Raw genomic sequence first — 19,921 nt, 5'->3', positions numbered from 1 at the left:
TCAAAAGTTACAATATAGCTCAACTATGTAATTCTTAATACATATCATAGCACAATGTAGGACTAAAAACGGACATGCACAAACACTGCAGGATTGTCTCATTGACTGCATTTAAGCTTACGCGTTTCTGCCAACACAGCACTTTTAAATGCATTTTCCACATTAACCCTGGACACAGGTGTCAAATAGTGTTTTGGCAAGGGGGAAAAAGTGAATAACAAAAAGTGCCATATAATACATAATCTTAAAATGACTCCAGTGTAACTAACATCAAGTTATTACAGCGCTTCATTCTTGACATAGATTTGTGCTACATAACATAAGCTTGCTACATCAGGTTTATAATAAGATGGGTCATGAATAATAAGGGATGTCTTCTTGGGACTGCAGTGACCCCGCATTTTAGATTGTCACCAATTTCCATCACTTTTTCCTTCATGTAAAGTGCATCTACATAATGAGCATGGCATGAAACAAGACCAGAACCACCGGCTTCATGACCTGATTTATTTCAGAAATGATCGAGTCCTGTTAAGTTAGAGAAAAAGGTCCCACTGTGAGTAACTCAACTTGTCTTGGTTGAGTCCTGTTGTTTACTAAGCAGGGCCTCCAGTAGACGGAGCTTCGCTTTAAGGTTCTTATACTGGCAGTACTCCTCCGCCATTGGTCCACGGTCCTCCTTCTGACATGCCCTGTTAATGATATACGGAGGATGGAAGATGCAAATGAAAAGCAAACTTTAGTTTGTAGTTTCCAAACAACTTGCAGCAGCTTCCATAACTGGTTGATGGTCCCTATGTTGCCTTACTCAGATAGCTTTGTACAGTGTGTATTGTAATTAGAAAAAAAAAAAAAGACTTACTGCATTAACTTTGGAGGACTAACATGTACAGTACTGTGTACAATTCAGAGCAAACATCTGTCTTTCCTGAGCTCTGTGTGCTGGATTAATGTTACATGAGTGTGCATTACACTGTCGTACCATAACAATGGAATTTCTTTTGTGGATGTTTTTCTTTCTTTTTTTTTCACAAGGCATTGTTGAAAACCAAATGTTCCAAGTTTAGTAAAAGACAAAATAAAATTCAAAAGCCAAGTACTCTTGATGTGTTACGTACGTATGTGCTTCATGGTGTGTTACCTGCCAGTCTGTGCATAGAATTGGTCCTCAAACTCTCGAAGCGCTTGGTGAACCTTCCGCTTTTCTGATCGAGTCAGCCTGAGGTGATCGAGTAATTCTGGTCTGCATTAAGAAAGAACCAATTCATCAACTTTTTATATAATCTGGATTGTGTTTAAATAAATAAACCACAACTAAAGACAAGCTGATCAAAGAAAAACAAATGCGAACCATCTTTATCTTTCTTTAAAACATGACTGAGCAAATCGGGGGTTTTTTTTTTTTACCTGGAAGCTTCATGTAGTGTTGCCATAGTGATAATCTGCGGGTGGAGAACCTTCACTTCTTCCAGTGGCGATATCAGAGGCGATTCAGACATTTCTAGGGAGGGCGGACACTGCAACTCCTCTAAGGACACGCACATGGAGGGTTTTAACCACAGCGGCTGCTGCCTGGGGCTTCTCTGTTTGGGATGCTCTTCATCAGAGCCCTCCTCTTCCTCCTGTGCAGATAAAGAAGAAAGAAATCATGGTAAGGTAAAGAGAGAGGTAAATCCAACGATTTTCAATGGTCCAGTTCTGAAAGTTAAGAGATGGATAGATAAAACCAGCTGACTTTCTATAAATCATTATTATTGTTTATATTTCTTAATATTATAAAGAGAAGTTTCATAATAGTATTGTGCAGCTGTTCTATTCAGCCAGATGTAGTCTGAGTTTAACCTTTCTTCTTAAAAATTCAGCATCATTGGTATTATCTCTCTTTCAACAAACAAAAAATCAACTGAATGTTGACTCACAATGGTTGTAATGTTTACTGTGGCTGAGGAAGAAATCAGCTGTTTGAGAAGACGGTAGCGATCGTAGAAAGGTTTCATCAAAGTTCGCTCCTGCTTGGTGCTCTGACAACAGAGATGAAGAAAGAAAAACGTTAAGATAGATTTTCACCAGACTAGAAAGATATTTATAAAAATAAATAAAACTACTTCTCAAAAGAATCAAAACAAAGAGCATTCATCCAAGCTTGTCTTACCGGCCGTCCGTGAAGACTCTCGAAGTACAACAAACACTTCTGCATGCTGGTCTTCTCCATACTCATCTGGAAAGGAGACATCTCCTGTACATACGGGAGTAGTGAAAACTAATAAACTCTTAGAACATCTAACGTCCAAACTTGTATTGCTATATTTGTGTTAATGGTACAAACAATTCTGCAAAATCAACCTTAATGCTGTCGGGCAGGCCCAGCTCTTGCCGTCTTTCCTTCAGCCTGTTTGTTATAATGTTCACCGTTTCCTCTACGTTTGGCTTGGCGTTGCTGTTGTTGTTCAGCTGCTGGAGCTCAGTTCCTGTCGGTACTGCCTCCTGTTTGTCTGTATTGCCCCTGCATGTTTCAGCTTCTTCTGACTGCCTTAGCTTCAGCTCTACAGGAAAGAGCAGGAATTTAAACAAATATCCTCATATGTGGTTCTCATTTTTCTTAGAAACAAAAATTAAGTTAAAAAAAATCTGGTGATTCTTTGTTTTTACATTCATCAGCTCCCAGTATGCCCAAATATCAAAGAGAAATAAAAAATGCAGGCAATGGAAGAGTTCGGGTCTTAGGAGGTTAAAGATAATAATTTCTCTGCTACCATTTCATTTTAAAATGACATTTCAGCCTACTAATTTCTATAAACATCTCTCTTTTCATTTCAGTTAATTAATTATTACATATGGGTTATCTCCTACATTACTGACATTTACATTCATGGTATATGCAACATTTAAGTCCATCCATCCATCCATCCATTCGCTTCCGCTTGTCCTTTTCAGGGTCGCGGGGGGCGCTGGAGCCTATCCCAGCTGTCATTGGGCGAGAGGCAGGGTACACCCTGGACAGGTCGCCAGTCTGTCGCAGGGCTAACACATAGGGACAGACAACCATTCACACTCACATTCACTCGCACATTCACACCTAGTGGCAATTTGGATTATCCAATTAACCTATCCCCACAACATTTAAGTCAACGTTTCAAAATTAGTTGTTTAGCTTACAGGTACATATTTTCGCCTCAGGCTTCAATGTAGCTCCGATAATCGAACCACTTACGAAACTTCTTTCCCCGCTGCAGTTTTTAAAATAATTTACTTGCGAATGTTTTTGGTTATATAACTGACCTTTAAGCTGCTTGCGACACCTGATGAGCTCCTTCATCAGTCTGGCCACCTCTGGATGTGCTGTCTTGTCATTGTGTGCTGGCTGGGGAAAAAAAAAAAAAACAGAAAACGATATCTCACATAACAGTGGCCAGTCTGTTGCACTGGATACCAAGTAAGTGTTTTTTCAAAGTAATCATTATCACCAGCTTATTCCTCATTGTCTAACAAATCATTATGCTACCAATGTTCCAGCAGAGGGAGTAATTCACCCTTAGCAGCAACAGTTTAGAACTTAAATATCTTTACAGCACCCTGATGAAGCAAGTCTGATTCACTGCCAAACCTTATAATGCTTCTCCTGTTCAAAACACTCCTCAAAATGCCTGATCCTCTTCCTCAGCGTGTGGATGTGCCTGTTGAGAGCTGAGATGGACACGGTGCCCTCGTCTCGCTCTGTAAGGACACTGCAGCGAGCCCTTGAGACAAGAAGAACATATGCCCAATTTAACTCTACATCTGCACATTGGTCCACGCAATAAAGACTCAAAGGGTGTAGTTAAATATCACAAAATATAACAGCCAGTATGATTTTGTAAGGTAATAGCATTAATTATGAATAACAAAAAACATTTCCAAATTGCTTTTCATTTTTAACCTACAGCAAGAGCATAACATGAGAGGATTCCATTTATGAGCTACAAATGTCAGCGGCAAAGAAGTCGTCTTACATGCGTATGTGCTGTGAGCAGGGTGGAGATGGAGCTGTGTCGGGGTCTAGATTGTAGCGTTGGCTGTGGCTGAGGTTGGGGCAACGTGGCGAGGGAACTGGACAGTCAGTCATCGTAAAACGGGAAAGGAGTGGGCTGGCGTGAGGGCCTGATGGGCTCGGTAGTGTATCCTCTCCAGAAAGTTCCTCTAAATAAGCGGAAGTGGAATGGACAGGACTGGAATCTGACAGCTGCGGGGACGGGGTGTGTGCTGTAGGAGAGAGCAAGAGTGAAGTAAAATGATAATTTTATGTTTATTAAAATTAAAGCTAGGCTAAAATCCCTATCTTAATTTGCAAAATCTTAATTTATCTGTTTGTGACAAATCAGTAAAACAAGATTATTCGTGTAGCTGTTATAATCTTTATGCGAAAAGAAAATAAATACATGTTTTTAACAATGTTTAGCCCGAACAAAAGGATGAAAATAACAGAAATAAAAAACCACGGACACCAGCAGCTGTAGAGCGATGCAACAATATTACCTTAGTTACCTAACTTACCAAGGAAAGATACACCCAGCTCTAAATAATCAATCTCATACTTTGTGGCCAACAATTATCGACAGCAACATTACAACAGCTTTAATGAGCAAAATAAATGAAAGAAAACTGAGACTGAATTATATACCATAGGTAGAGCTGCAAGTTTAGTACATATAAAATAAAACCCATTATCTCACAAAGCTGAAACTTTAAAGTTTTTTTAATGTTTACAAATCATGTCAGCTTTGCTCTTCAGTGCCAGTGCAGTGTTTATACTGGAAGCTAAAAAATCATTATTGCTATTTCATTGTAACAGCATCGTCATTGTTCTTGTCTTACCAGGCGGTGATGAGTCGACTGTCTGCTGTTCATGAGAAGGCGCTAATGGCAGGCTGTGGGTCAAATTCAGCCTTTGCGATTCATTAGACAGAGGCTGTTGCTGAGCAGGTAAGTTATCCTGAGGTTCAGGGTCTCCTGATGCTAAGGGAGGTCCCAAGTCAGCCTCCAGGGCTTGCAGCTTTAGAGAGGGGCTCTGGAAGCAGAAGCAAAACATAGCTTCAAGGATACAGGTAGGACAGGATAGAGAGAAAGAAGCGTTTCACATCATGCTCAGGAATCTTGAGCAGTCCTTTCAAAATCTCTTCACTCTCTTCTGGTCCAGAGTGTGGCTCGGAAAAGATTTGCAAGATGAGGTGAGAAGAGTGGTTTTGTCGTCTTCCTGAAAAAGGTATGAGTCAAAACGCAGAATACAGCTTTATAAGCAGGCTGCTTGTTTGACGTACGAGGAACAGAACACAAGTCTTTAGATTTCCTTGTAGTTATGAAAGGTTACTGCAAATGATCGCTACAAGCATCACATTTAAGAGAAGAAAAAAAATCGAATTCCCACTGCGGTCACCCCCCTCAGCTCTGTGAGCAACTACAAGCTGGTCAGCAGTCAACCCGCAAGATACGAATCCCTTTGTCAGTCAGATTCCTAATATGCACCAGCATACAGCGTGGGATCTCTGATGAGCAATACACAGTAATTCCATTAACTGTGTCACCGTGATTCCCAGATCACCTGATCCGCCTGTTTGTGGGCAGTGTATGGTAATATGGCAAGCCCCCAGAAAAGATATCACATCCCTAAATCCACATGGTTTTCCTTCAAACCGGCATTCCCAACACTTCTGCTGCTGATCTGCCTCCACATGGATTATTCATCATGCACGGAAGAATAGGGGTGGCAGGAATACCTCTTCAGTCATTGCGTGCGATGTGGGGGCGTGTGTGCAAGAAAAGAGAGCGGTTCAATATATGACGAGGTGTTTCCACAGCAACGTCAAGCCGAAGCAAGGAGTCTGTTTAATGGAGCTGCGGGGAGTCACGAAGCCGTTTGCCTCGGTGAGTGTGTGCAAGTGGGTGCATACGCAGTGAATTCTGATGCTGATATGCAGAGTGAAAAAAAAATAGATTTGTAACTGCACCACCCCCATCATCAATATCATTAACAGCAGCAGATACAGGATTGGCTTCTTATTTCTACACCTCCTTGGTTGTTCATTCATAAAACAAAATTTGAAAAAATTAAATACAAGGCTTTGTGCGTCACAGAGGAGGTGGAAGGATGTAAGGGAGGGGCAGAAGTGAGGCTATCATTACTAAACCAGAGAACCCACAGTCACGAAACCTTGCTCCTATGTATGTATGTATGTATGTATATATATATATATATATATATATATATATATATATATATCCATCCATCCATCCATCCATCCTCTTCCACATACATACACACAAGCACAATCGATTGCAGCATCACTCATCCTGGTGACATAAGTAGTGTTGACTTATGTATCTATAAAGACCATGAGGGAGGAGAACTTGCGTCATTTCTTGTGTTTCTCCCTCAGCAATCATGATGCCTGTCAGGAGAACCGTTACATCCTCCTCCTCCTTTTCCCCTCTGAAGGAACAAAGAGCTTAACCAATGTTAATACCCCCTTCCCAAAGCCTACTTACTGACACATATCAATGTGGGCAACCACACACTTACCGATGTGGAAAATTTTCAATTATAATGATACATAATAGAGACATAAAAAATAGCTCTCCGGTTATTTTTGATCACCACACAGACTTATTTCATTAATAGTTTGAATAGTTTCTGTGAAAAAAGTTAAGATGACTTTGTAATCAAAAATTTTAACAGATTTTAACAGATAGCAATTGCAAAACTGTAATCACCATCATCCAGCTGTGTGACCTCCAAATCTAAAAAGGGGCATTGTGAGGGTATTCAGTATTTAGCTACTGCTCAGATGACTACGTTAACTACTTTGGGTGCTTCCCTTGATATTTATCTGGTATGAGAGATCACTTTTACAGTTTGATTTTGATCTAAAATCTTAGACAATCCACCTGAACTTCAAGGCTTTCTCTCATTCGTTCCTTCTTTCTCTGTCTCTCTCTCGTTTTTTTAGTGCACTACATTAAGCTAGCCTTCAGCCCAGGGCTTACCTTTTTCTAGCTTTGTAAATCACTCTGGATGTTCTAAACGTGCATTATAAATATATTCACTTTTGTGCAGACTGGCCTAGCTGTCACAGAACAGTCGTACTAGTGTAAAAAAAAAAAAGAATTTAAAGGAGAATGGGGAAATTATTTGGAGAGGGTAGCTATAATGTTTAAAGAGCCATATTTACCTTCCATTCAGACACTGTGGTTTTGTCTTCTGCCTTGGTGAAAGAGGTGAAAGAGACGCTGCAAAAGAAAATTCTGTCAACAAAAGGCAAATACAACTGAAATAAATACATGAAATAAATACATGGCCGCCAATTTAATGCTTTGTCTGTTATAATCAATACAGATCTGCTGCTCTGTGGCCAGAGGGTTAGCTGGCAATGCCATTAGGGCCATGGCTTATTCATGTCTGACATCAGTGGGACATAACAGCAATGACCTATCTGTAAACAAAAATTCAGCTTGCCACTATAGTAGGTCAGTCACATCCAGCTAGACGGTCTGTTCCACGTGAGCCCCTGTGGCGTGTCAGTGTTATTTAGACTGGAATCATATCAAAACCATGACTGTGAGCAGGACACTGTTCCCATAACCCATTTCTAAACTGACTGCAGGGCTTGGAGATGAGCTGAGCTAAGACGAACCAAGGAGCAGTACAAAGGGGAAAAAACTATTATAGAATCATGTAACATTAACGATCACACAAAGACTACTAATGTAAATCTTATTTCTCTCTGATTTTTAGAATAATGTTAAAATTCGATTGGGAGGAGTCTGAAATTTGCAGTTTCACTTTGACTTAAATGTTTTTGCTATCTGCCATGCCTCATAATCAAACAGGGCTATAAGGCATACAAAGCAAATAAAAAAATAAATAAATGAATACCACAGCTGGAAAAAAAAATCATCTTCTGTTATGTGCATGAAGAAACCTTCCTCTCACCTCTCTGTGGGCTGCTTCGGTGTTTGGGCATTGCTCTGTGTTTCATTCTCTGAAATAGATGACAGGTGGCCTGTGTCTGCAGAAGCCTGAAATGCAGTTTAGTCCAAGTCATGCAACGTTATAGACACCTAGTGAGCTTTTATAATGCTGTTACTAAACAGTAGAAATCAATAAAAAAGGAGAAATAAAGCAAACTTGTGATAAAATGTGAAAAAAAAAACAAAAAAAACAATACACACCGCAGAACAGTCATCATTGAGAGATGAGGAAAGGACCTTTCCATCTTTGACCATGTTTACTTCATACATGTCGTCTTTCTTCGCTATGGAGGACACCTCCACCTGTGATAAGGTTCTGTTGATAAAGAGAAATGGTTGAGAAGGCTGATGGGAGAAACTAAATATATATTTTTTTTATCTTCTTGTGATAATATGACCAGGCATAATGTTGATGTGACCTTGTCAAATAGTCCTCAGGCAAGATACTGAACTCCAAATTGCCCTTGATACATTAATCAGAGTGCACTTTGTTGTGGCTCTGAATGAATAAATGTGGTGAATGTGGCCTGTAAAAAGCGCTTCGAATCCTCTGTTAAAGTTAGAGTAGAAGAGTGCTATATAAGCACCATAATCTCTGGGTAGAAAATGGGTAGACAGATATACTCACCCCAGGGTGGTACACTCCATCTCTGGCAGCTCCCCCTGTGTGCTTTGAGATGGTCTGTTCGGTGGATGTTGCCCTGGCCCTGGGTCAGTGGGGCAGGAGAGCACACCGCCTGCCTCCACACTTTCACTCTTCTCCTCTAGAACCTCCTGGTCTGCAATCAGCTTCTGAATGTCAGTGCTGACGTCAAAGCTGTTTTCACAGCCCTGCACCGGTGTGTCAGTACTATGAAGAGACAGAGAGAGGAGTTCACACGAAGAGAAGATGAGGCGAGACAGAAAACACTTTCTAATGAGGCACCCTATTTAAAGTGTTAATACATTTTAAGTAATGATTTCATGAAGAAGCAACAAGAGCAGATATTTTGGAGCTAGAAACCTTGATGAAGTTAAAATACAGAATTTTTTACCAAAGGCTTGGTGAATATTTTCATCTAAAATGGTACTAACAGAACAATCTGCTGTAGAAGAACAAATGGTCTAGCTAAAAAAACACAATGCAAATGTTCCCGTAGAGAAGGAATAACTAAATTGATAGCAGGCATTTTTACAGGAAGGCAACTTTTAATAATTTTTCTCATGGTTCATTTCTTATCTAGGCAATAGTTAAAGATATATTAACAATGTGCCAATTTTCAGTCTAGCACATTAAAATGCAGGGACTCTTTAATACACTTAAAGACAGCAAAGAACAAATAAAAGAAATCTGTAGGGTACAAAATAAAATAAAACGCATTGTTAAATCAAGGAAAAATAAACTAAAGTATATCATTTTGCATTCACAGGAGTAAAATCGAAAAAACAAACTTGTAAGTGCATTATCACAGGGCTAAGAGGAGTTAAAATTGCTCATCTCTGCAGGAAAACATCCTGGGGGTCTGAATCAGCAGTGCCTGATCTAATGTTACGCCACGACATGTCTCATAAAACTCTGATGAGCTGCCCTCAGCAAAAACAAGCACAACTGATTTACCCAAATGAATTATGCTTCAAGTTTCCCTTTTTTAAACATCCACTATATTAACAGAAGCTAGTGAACAGCAGAAACAACAGCTATCAGAAAACTGCAGACAACACCAAATCACCAAATAATGTTAACAAAACCCTGAAACACACAAATTAGTCAGGTTATCTGTGACTAGACTTCTGCTTTGAGTGATACCAGCAGCCTCATAACCTTTTTATGGATGAATGATCGCTGCTGCAAAGCAAATACATCTGTCCACTGGCTCTAAAGCTACCTTGCATGAACTCACTCACTTGCAGAAGACTGTAGATCCATGGTTGTTGTCCCTGATGCTGAAGCAGATGAGACAAGAAAACATATTCTGCCAAAGCCGATTAACTTACAACATTATGCAGTTTACCTATGACAGTAAACAGTTTGCTGCTTTGGGTGGATGGAGAAAGTCAAAGACATAAAGAAAAGAGAGCACAGATGATGGGTGCTTAATGATAAAAAAGTAGCGCCCAGAGCCAGAGAACTGACCCATCATGGGTACCCAGGCTCATACACACAAACAAGAATGCATGCACACAAACACACCTCAGCATTCAGCTGTGCACAGACAGAAATTTGAGCTCCCAGACAGAAACACTTGGTCATATTCAGGGTCAGCAGTGCCAGTTCTGGCACAGCAGTGGGTGGAAGTAGGCCAGAAATGCTAAGAGCCGAAAGGCAACACAAACTAACAAAAATAGATACAAGGTCGCAAATGGGGGGTACTTAAAATCATGCCTAAACACATCAATTACACAATAAATATTTAACAAACAAAAAAAAAAAAACATGACTCAATAAGGAAGATAATTCATTGGCCAATAAAAATCCTATTACACAAAAAAACTTGAAACTTGAACCTGAAAATGAGAATTTTATGAGAATTTGAGTTCCTTATCTATGTCATGGGTGCCCTGCAAGGACCTGGTCGGGTGGGAATTTTATTTTCCCCTCAGTTTGCTGCCTGTACGTTGGAGTTTTTCCCAGTAGATGAGAGGGTTTTCCCCCTGCGCCGTCAGGTCGGGCCTCTGGCAGCCTTTGAGATGGTCTGTTTGGTGGATGCTATCTTATGTGCTGAATGACAGTTTAGAATACCTGGCCTTCTTGGAGTCTCTGGGTGGGACGTTTGAGCGTGCCCCACCTAGGGACTCCATCGCCTTACCAGGAAACTTAAATGGTCATGTGGGCAATGACATTGAAACCTGGAGGGGTCATTATTGGGAGGAACGGCCTACCAGATCTAAACCCAAGCGGTATTCTGTTATTGAACTTCTGTACAAACCACAGTTTATCCACACCATGTTCAAACACAGGGATGTCGATACATTAAGATGGTTCCCATCTTTAAGAAGGGGGACCAGAGGGTGTGCTCCAACTAGGCCATGTTCTTTAGCTGGAAAAGGATGGAGTGTCCCCTCCAGGTCAGAGATGAGTTACTACCACAAGTGGAAGAGTTTAAGTATCTTGGGCCCTTGTTCACAAATAAAGGGGAGAGGGGAGCAAGAGATCGAGAGATGAATTGGTGCTGCGGCTGAAGTGATCCGAATTCTGTACTGGTCCATCGTGGTGAAGAGAGAGCTAAGCGTAAAAGCAAAGTGCTCAAATTACCAGTCAGTCTACATCCCTACCCTCACCTATGGTCACGAGCTAGAGTAGTGACCGAAAGAACAAGATCGTGGATACAAGTGGTGGAAATTAGCTTTCTCAGAAAGGTGGCTGGCCTCTCCCTTAGAGATAGGGTGAGGAGTTCGGCCATCCAGGAGTGGTTTGGAGTAGAGCCGCTACACCTCCACATCGAAAGGAGACAGTTGAGGAGGTTCAGGCATCTGATATCTCCTGGGTGCCTACTGGATGAGTTGTTCTCGGCATGTCCCACGGGAAGGAGGCCCATGGGCAGACCCAGGACACACTGGAGAGAGCCCCTTTGTGCTCCCCCAGACAAGCTGGAGGTGGCCAAGGACAGTGAGCTCTGGGCTTCTCTCCTTAGGCCGCTTCCCCTGCAACTGGGCCTCGGATAAGCGGAAGAAAATGGATGAAAGACTGAAAAATATGACTGCAATGCGCTGACTTAAAGACACGATACTTTTTCTTAGAATCATTCAGTATATTTATAATATCATCTTATGTAATTGGAAAAAGTCAGAATGGACACCTGTTTTGAAATGAAACCCTTTGGAGATATAATTAGAGCGGGACTGCACCGAGGTCAAGACATGGCAAGACAGCACAGCAGGCAAATGCCAGGCCTCTCTCCCAGCGACAGATACCAGTCTGGCATGTGCAGATGCAAAAAATAAATATGATCCCTTCTTGTTTATGCATGCAAAACAAAAATTAGGCATTTCTGAAACAAGGAGAAATGGAGGAGACAATGTGCTGCTACTCTTAAGTTAGGAAACAAATAAATGAGTTAAACACAGTTTCACTTCTTGTTACCATATTGTAGATATTTAACCCGACTCCTATTTACCTACAGAAATGAAACTAATAAAAAGATAATGCTGTGTACCTTTGATTTCAATATATTTAAACTAGAAAGACAGTTGGAATGATTCAACATTTCTGCCTGAAGAACAGATGAGAGTGGGAAGCTGTTGATGAAAAATTATTGATATTTGTTTGCCCTATTAGAGCTAAACAAACACTCAGATGCAGCGAGAACACATAAAACTGTCTTGGAAGCTTTGACAATCTTCTCGAAGCTTGTTGGTGACAGATCTTACAGCTCTGAATCAGTAGATGATTATATAAAATTATGAGATAACAAATAAACACAGGGTGGTTGATTCTTAGATAAGAACTCCACATTGAATCTACATTATATATACAATGTCGGTGTCAATTTTATTTATGTAGCACATTTCACTGCATGTGCTTATCATAAAAGATAAAAACATAAACAAAACTATGTATCCCTACAATGTCTTAAGGCAATAAAAACAACACAGTTATTAGATGTAACCTGTGAGAATAAAAAGGTTTTGAGTCTCATTTTGAAAGCAGGCATATTTGTTACCGACCTCAGGTCAACAGGCAGCTTGTTTTGAAGACCTTGGCCACAGTAACTAAAACCCTCAGAACCCTTAGATCTAATTCTGGAAACAGTTAAAAGATCTATACCTGGTGATTTGTGAGGTCTAACTGCGTTATAGGCACCCAGCAAATCAGCAATTTAGTGGTGGGGCTAAACCACTGAGACCTTTATGAACTAACAGAACGATTTTTAAGGTAATTCTGTGTTGAACTGTGAGTCAATAAAGTGAGGCTTCTGCATTCTGAACAAGCTAAAGGTGCCCTAGTGATAATTTGAATAATTTAGCAAACAGAGTCTAATCTGCTTGAAATGAATGCATGGACCAATATCTCAGACAAGTTCAGCTTATTCTGTCTTAAGGTAAATAAAACAAATCTTAATAAAACATATCGGCAGCTAGACAGGCATGACTTTTGTGCATCAACATGAGTTGTGGAAATGGACTGAGGTCTTTGCTACCAACTCCTCTACATCCAACCTGAAAATGACACGTACAAAAAATGTATATTTCATGCCTCGTACTGTAGCTGCCCAGCTACTGATGCCTGCTTTTTAAATTGGCACAAGTTGGTAATGTAAGAACAATCTGATCACTTTGATATATGGCTGTGATCTTGATGTAATATTGAATTTTTCCTTTAGTCGTCATGAGCCTGATGTCATCTGATAACATCGTTGCATCATCACAGGGTAAACAGCTACTAGCATTTATGCCTAAAATGGCAAGAACAAAATGTGCTTCAAACAGAACTTCCATTTACAAGCTTGCAGCAACAAACATTCACAACTGAAAAAGAAATATGTAGAGTCTCTCTGGGAGAAAATAAATTTGGCACTATTTTTTACTGTCCATTAGACTGAAAGGTCAAATGGGTCAAGCTGGACAAGTAACAGAACACAAATATTGGTTGACAAAGTTACTGTAAGAAGGTGCTGCTCTGAAGCTCACAGGTTTCTTGCCTTAAAAAGACCTAAAGGGAAATCAATCTATCTATCTATCTATCTATCTATCTATCTATCTATCTATCTATCTATCTATCTATCTATCTATCTATCTATCTATCTATCTATCTATCTATCTATAAAATTTCAAATACATTAGTGCTAGGGGACAGTACCTTTTGAGGTGAGTCTGCAGCCGTACTGTCTGGTTAGCAGGACTGGTTGATGACACGGCATTCTCCACCCCAAACCTGGGGACACTGCTGTGGTCTGAGTAACAGCTGCTGGGTCGGACCTAGCAAGGACATCAACAGTAAACACACAAACACACCACTAGAGACAGACTACAAACCATTGAAGGAATCTTCTGCATTTACTACACAAGATTCTGCAGTTTTGACTGCTTCCAAGTCAGCTGAAACGTCACAACAAAGGTTTTACTGTAATAGAGCGGCAATAAATCCTACTTTCAGTTTAATGCATAACATACAATAAATAATATATGATAAAAACGGATGAATAATGTTACTGCCTATGGCCCACAAAATGTATTAAAAATATCTGTAAAATTAAAGAACGTCTTCTGAAGAAACAGACAGACTATTCATAACGTGACACACACTGAATATCATGAGCTAAAAGGCTGGTAATAACTAACACTACCATGTAAAACTGCTATATTTGATGGAAAGAGCTGTAACATTAATTCAAAATAGATGCATACATCTAGTTTAAAAAAACTGGATTCACCTCAAAGTGTGAAAGAGCAGAGAGGACAGGAGGAGGAGGTGAGGTTGAGGCAATTGAGGCGCCCACGGCTGGGGCTGGAAGGAGAGCCTTTGCATGCCTGAGGAGATGGAGCAACAGGGCATTGCATACACTTTGCTCCTCCAGCATCCTGGGTCCTTCTGCAACACTGGAAAACAAAAAAGAGAAAAGGGAACAAGATCACAACGCAATACATACATACTGTATGATGCACTGTGAATTGTAAATGTCTTCCATTACATGTTGTTAACATATTGGAAATGGGCCCCATCTAGTGGACAGAGGCTTATACATCAGTAAACTGAGATAAATTGAGTGCATAAGGGGGCTCTATGCACCCAGCATTGACATTGCCCAGTGACAAAAACAACATCAGTAAACAACTATGAAATTTCCCTTTGGCTTTGGAAACATCTGCTTAAATTACATTTCAGATAATCCTGTACAGTGTGGAAAGCCCACTTTAGAATAAAATAGAATGTCTTGACATGTTTACATTATGCTGCAATTGCGTTTCAGTGTTATTGTTGACAGCTACATTTCAGTTTTTCTTCAGTGTAAACAACAGCAAAAAGTTCATCCCGTATGAAGTGAGTGTGAAAATTTGGCTATGTAATAATAGACATAAGTCCACATGGCCTATATGGGAACAAGATCACAATGCAATACATACATTGCTTCGTCTCCCCAAGCTCTGCCTACTGCTTGCCGTTTTACTTTATGTATGCTTCCCGGATGTTTTTGCACTAATTTCCTATGATCGTCAAACTCTTTTGAATCTTCGACCATTGAACCATCAAAAGCCGGACGTACACTTTCTCATTCTGCCAGAAACCTCGGAGTGCTTATGGATAGTTCTTTTAAATTAAACAAGCAAGTATCTACTGTGCTAAAAACCAGTTTTTATCAATTACGCCAAATTTCCAAAGCTAAGCCCTATTTACCGCATAAAGAACTCAAAAAACGTATCCATGCCTTCATCACTTGTAGATTGGACTATTGCAACTCTCTTTACCTGGGCCTCCAACTCTCCCTCCTTCAGCACCTGCAATTAGTCCAAAATGCGGCAGCACGCCTCTTAACCGGCACTAGAAGGCATGAGCACATCACCCCTGCCCTTGCTAACCTACACTGGCTTCCCGTCAAATATCAAATTAATTTCAAAATCCTTCTGCTCACTTTTAAAATTCTAAATAACCTGGCCCCGAGCTACTTAACTGATCTCCTTGAGCTGTACAAATGGTAAATGGTAAATAGCCTGTATTTATATAGCGCTTTACTAGTCCCTAAGGACCCCAAAGCGCTTTACACATTCAATCATCCACCCATTCACACAGACACTCACACACTGGTGATGGCAAGCTACACCCAAAGAGAGCACTAAGATCCTCCAGCCAACTGCTCCTAATGCAACCAAGGTCTCATTTAAAAACCAGAGGTGACCGTGCATTTGCCATTGCTGCCCCTAGACTCTGGAATAATCTCCCAGTCGAAACCCATACTTCGGAATCAATTCAATCGTTCAAATCCCGTTTAAAAACACACTTATTTAACTTAGCTTTTAAAACAAATTAGTTTGGCTTTCATTCGGTCTGCAGTATACCATGTAAATGCAATTTTAAGTATAATTGTACACACTGCGGTTTTATTGTGAAGCACTTTGATGTACACTAGTCTTTTAAATTTGCTATATAAATAAACTTTGACTTGACTCGATGTCAGACACATTACATAACTGACACCTCCAAGGAAAGGAACAGGTTTAAATGACATATATAAAAGTTAAAGTGGCAGGCGCTCATAATAATGCATGTCAGTCAAAACCAAGAAACAATCAAAAACCAGAAGCTACTTTTTTTAACAAAGTAATCACTTTTGAACATCTTTTTGCAGTCTTTCATCCCCTAATGTTTTTCATTCAATCCACTCCTCTCAGATCTCAGGTCAGAAGCAAAACAGCACCGAACATTTTGCAGCTCTCCAAGACTACCAACCATTTCAAACCCGCCTCCATATTTTTTTCCAAACCACTGCTGCCAATTCCACACACCCTAACCAACTCTTTGTACTCAGCCTATAATCACCAGATATTTTCCCCACAAATCCAGAACTTTATGACTAACACCACATTCCACTGACATGACGTTAACTGTTACAAAAAATGGGAGCAGAAAAAAGGCAAAACTGAGAGTTTAAAGGATGGAGGAACTGTTTAAAAGATGCTGACCAATTATAATTGCGATGAAAACTCAAGCAAGAAAAGTCTAACTTTACACTTTTGCTCCCTAGAGTTTGTGCTTGTTTACAGTGATGGCTGACTTCTGTAAACAGGAAGGGAGAAACAACCGGCAAAATCCTGATGACCCCTGTCTGTATCTTTATGTGACATATTCTGCATTATTAACCCCAGTTCACACCCATTTCCTTAAAGGGACCAACCCAGCTCCATGCAAAAGACACATAAAGCCACTGAGGCATCTGAACTGCTGCTGACATGTTGTAGGTTGCCATCATCACACAAAGCCAGTGTTTTGTGAAAATGAAGAGAAACTAGAACCACAAACCTCTTCAAAACGAAATGTTAAAACCAAAACTTTTAGGCATGGCAGAACATACAATTTTGAGTCACTAAACTCTCTGCTTAAGTGTTTATGTCACGCTGTAGCTTTGGTGAGGATTTGAATGTGGCATTAATAATGGCAACTTACTGAAACATACAAGGTCCAAAGATGGTTGCCAGATTTTCCACAGGCATGTGGTTTGACTGGCTGTGAGTGGCCACTCTGGATAGAAAGCAGATGAGGTAAGACAAAATATTGAAGTTGTCATCAGGGATTTGGGATAGTTTTTCTCTCAGACTTTGGTTCATCTCCTCCTCATCTGTGTATCCTAAAAATAAGAAAAACACAAAATACAATAACATGTACATTTCAGACTTAAAGAGTTTATATCTTATAAACATATATAAATTTGCATGAGAATTCATACTGAATAGTTTTTTAACATCACTTGTGTCTCTAGTTCTTTGGCATAGGCACTGTTAACAGGGGTGTCATTTTACAGAGTAAATAATTAATTTCTTACTCAGAGTACAATAGCCACCAACAGCTTGAAGTGCTGATACAAAGCAGAATGAATCTACATAAATATAAGATAGATTAAGATAGTTTTACCTAGCAGTTTATAGATAAAGTTTCCAAAGTGCATTTGCATATACATGTTTTGGTACTTAATGGTGAGGTTTTTGCACTGTTTTCTCTGGATTTAAGGGCATCATAGCTGCTCATGTTTTTTCACATGTTCCCAGGCTGACTTTTAAGATCAGGCCACTGACCTGGTACAGGTACATTAGTTCCATCGCTAGTTACTCTGCTGTATATTTGTATTTGTTATCATGCTTCAGTATAATTTCGGTCACGGTACAAAATCTAAAGAAAAAAAAAACTTATAGAACATTTAAAAGGATATTTCAGTGAGGCTTGATAGCAGCAGGTAGCTTCTCAGCCACGCCAAATTTCCTTTCCAGCTTTTTAAAGAAAGCTTGATGTGTTAAAATGGGATCAAGATGCGCATTAACATATTGACTGAGCTCAGCCTTGCTTGCATCAGGACTAACAATAATACTACCAATTTCAATGCAACCATATTTTACCTTAGAGTTAATAAAATGTGATACCACCTAATTGGCATTACCTGTTATGAACAGAACCAGCTGTTTGCGCTGAGGCTCAGGAATGAGAGGAACAGGGAGCTCCCGAAGGAAGAGTTTTAGTAGAGATGCTACAGTAGGGACATCTGCCTCATGGTCCAGGTCAACCCTCTCACCACTGTCCCACCGCTGCCTCAGCTGCCTGGTTCGCACCACTGACCCACACAGACGGAACAGACCTGTATGCTGCATTCCTGCAATGAGGAAAGGGAGTTAGTTAAGTGCACATTCAGGTGATGTTGCAAGAAAAAGCAAGGAAGAAATGAGGAATAAGGTGAGACTGAAAAGTGTGTGTGTGTCGGGGGCTATTACCATTCCTATCCAAGTAATCCACCATGTCTCTTAACACAAGGGGTATTCCGCAGACCATCTGCCCTTCCTCTCTCAGTGTTTCCAAAGCAACACCAAACACACACCTGGGTGCCTCTTCAGGCTCCGTAACCAGGGTGGGAATGAAGGGCTCTGGACTGATCTTGGCGCTGGGCCTCACAATTCTCACTGAAGACACATCGCTCTGCGTGACAAGAGGAGGCACAATGCAGCTGACTCAGTCAAAGTTTTTTATTATAGTCAATAACCACAGATGGGGGTTTTCTCTCTGTATTTTCTTTTCTCTTTTGACCCTTTAAAACCTGAACCATGAAATAACTACCCGAATCTTTAATTTTTTGATAATGGTGTGTTTGTTGACCCTTTAGACAAAATATATAAAAATATATCAAATTTTAATCTGCATTTATATACACACACACACACACACATATATATATATATTTAGTTTTAATTTGTATCACATTTTATCACATTTGCTACATAAGCCATATTTTTGCAATTTATTCATTAAAATGTGTCATGCAATTTATATCATTTTTTGAAGATTAAAAAAAAAGTCACGCTAATGATGTAGAAGTCTCAAAAACTCACAAAAACATATGTATCAAATCCGACACGCTGGGCTTAAAAGGGTTAAGAGTAGCCAGGTCCTGCGGACATCCTGAAAACTTCCCCATCTCTGCTTCATTACCTGTGAGTTGTTTGACTAGGTTGCGAAAACGCTAGCTGTTTAGCATTAAAACTGCACACTCTCTAGGGAGAAAATGCCATTTTTCCTCGATATAACGAGACCTCCAGGAATAAACGTTAACTTAGATATATCGGTCAACATTAACTAAATGTTTCCAGGTTATAAGAAGTTTTGTGTGGAGGTACATATTTAGAACTTCGAGTGTTTCTCGGACTAACAACGAAAATGTCGAGAACACCGAAAAGTGAATAAGACCTCAGGCGAAACTTACACAGAGCGATAATGAAGCACTCGCTCCCATTTTCAGCTCAGCGAACCGGGGCAGTTCTCCTTTTTTGAAATGTAAACAGGTTTTTCCCTCCTCGACATGATGATCCGCTCTCTGAAACTATCTGAAAGCCCGACGTACGAAGACTAATTACTGCCATGGCCCTCACATCCCAGTGTGCTAGGTGTACAACGGATGGGGAATGCTGTTGTTAAAATGGAGTAGTTAGCGTACTTCTTCTCACCGTTACGTTGGCTCCCCCCTGGAAAATATTGTTTAGGTTGCTAGTCACGTGACACAAGTGTAACCATGGTGACGTGTGGTAAGGAGAACTCGAGCCCTTCAGGACCAGGATGCTGTAGCTTACTTTACTGTAGGTTAGATGCTCGGTGTCGGAATTGTATCCCAAATTGCCACCAGATCATTTTATTTGTAGAGGAGCTTAAGTGGAAAAATATATATAAAGATGTTTTGTTATGTTATTTATTTTTACCTTAAGTGTTCCAGTCAAATGCAGAAAAACATGACCAAGGACATGGGGATTAAAGTTA

General features: G+C 40.1%; 1 protein-coding gene across 4 annotated transcripts; it reads right to left on the bottom strand.

Moving 5' to 3' along the window:
- Positions 1-101: 101 nt before the first annotated feature.
- On the bottom strand, positions 102-19,856 carry LOC102296620 (protein FAM13A). Of its 4 annotated transcripts, none has more exons than XM_014337453.2 (21): positions 19,374-19,856; positions 18,391-18,592; positions 18,063-18,272; positions 17,078-17,258; positions 14,352-14,517; positions 13,778-13,896; positions 9,886-9,924; positions 8,630-8,851; positions 8,203-8,317; positions 7,964-8,049; positions 7,203-7,275; positions 4,852-5,044; positions 3,990-4,239; positions 3,605-3,737; positions 3,280-3,361; positions 2,344-2,543; positions 2,153-2,236; positions 1,920-2,021; positions 1,408-1,622; positions 1,142-1,243; positions 102-692 (listed from the first exon to the last, which is right to left on the bottom strand). In XM_014337453.2, the coding sequence occupies exons 1-21, from the start codon at positions 19,401-19,403 to the stop codon at positions 566-568; spliced, it is 2,931 nt and encodes a 976-aa protein (XP_014192939.1). In that variant the 5' UTR covers positions 19,404-19,856; the 3' UTR covers positions 102-565. The 4 variants fall into 4 exon arrangements, with proteins under 4 accessions (XP_014192939.1, XP_005914275.1, XP_005914278.1 ...); XM_005914213.3 differs by having other exon boundaries at positions 7,203-7,260; positions 19,374-19,854; XM_005914216.3 differs by having other exon boundaries at positions 19,605-19,854.
- Between the last annotated feature and the right edge of the window lie 65 nt (positions 19,857-19,921).

This window comes from Haplochromis burtoni, unplaced genomic scaffold (genome assembly GCF_018398535.1).
Source record: "Haplochromis burtoni strain Fernald_Lab_line unplaced genomic scaffold, NCSU_Asbu1 Contig_7, whole genome shotgun sequence".
NCBI classification, from domain to species: Eukaryota; Metazoa; Chordata; class Actinopteri; order Cichliformes; family Cichlidae; genus Haplochromis; species Haplochromis burtoni.
Note: the sequence above shows the minus strand (reverse complement) of the source record. Positions and strands in the feature narration are given on the sequence as shown.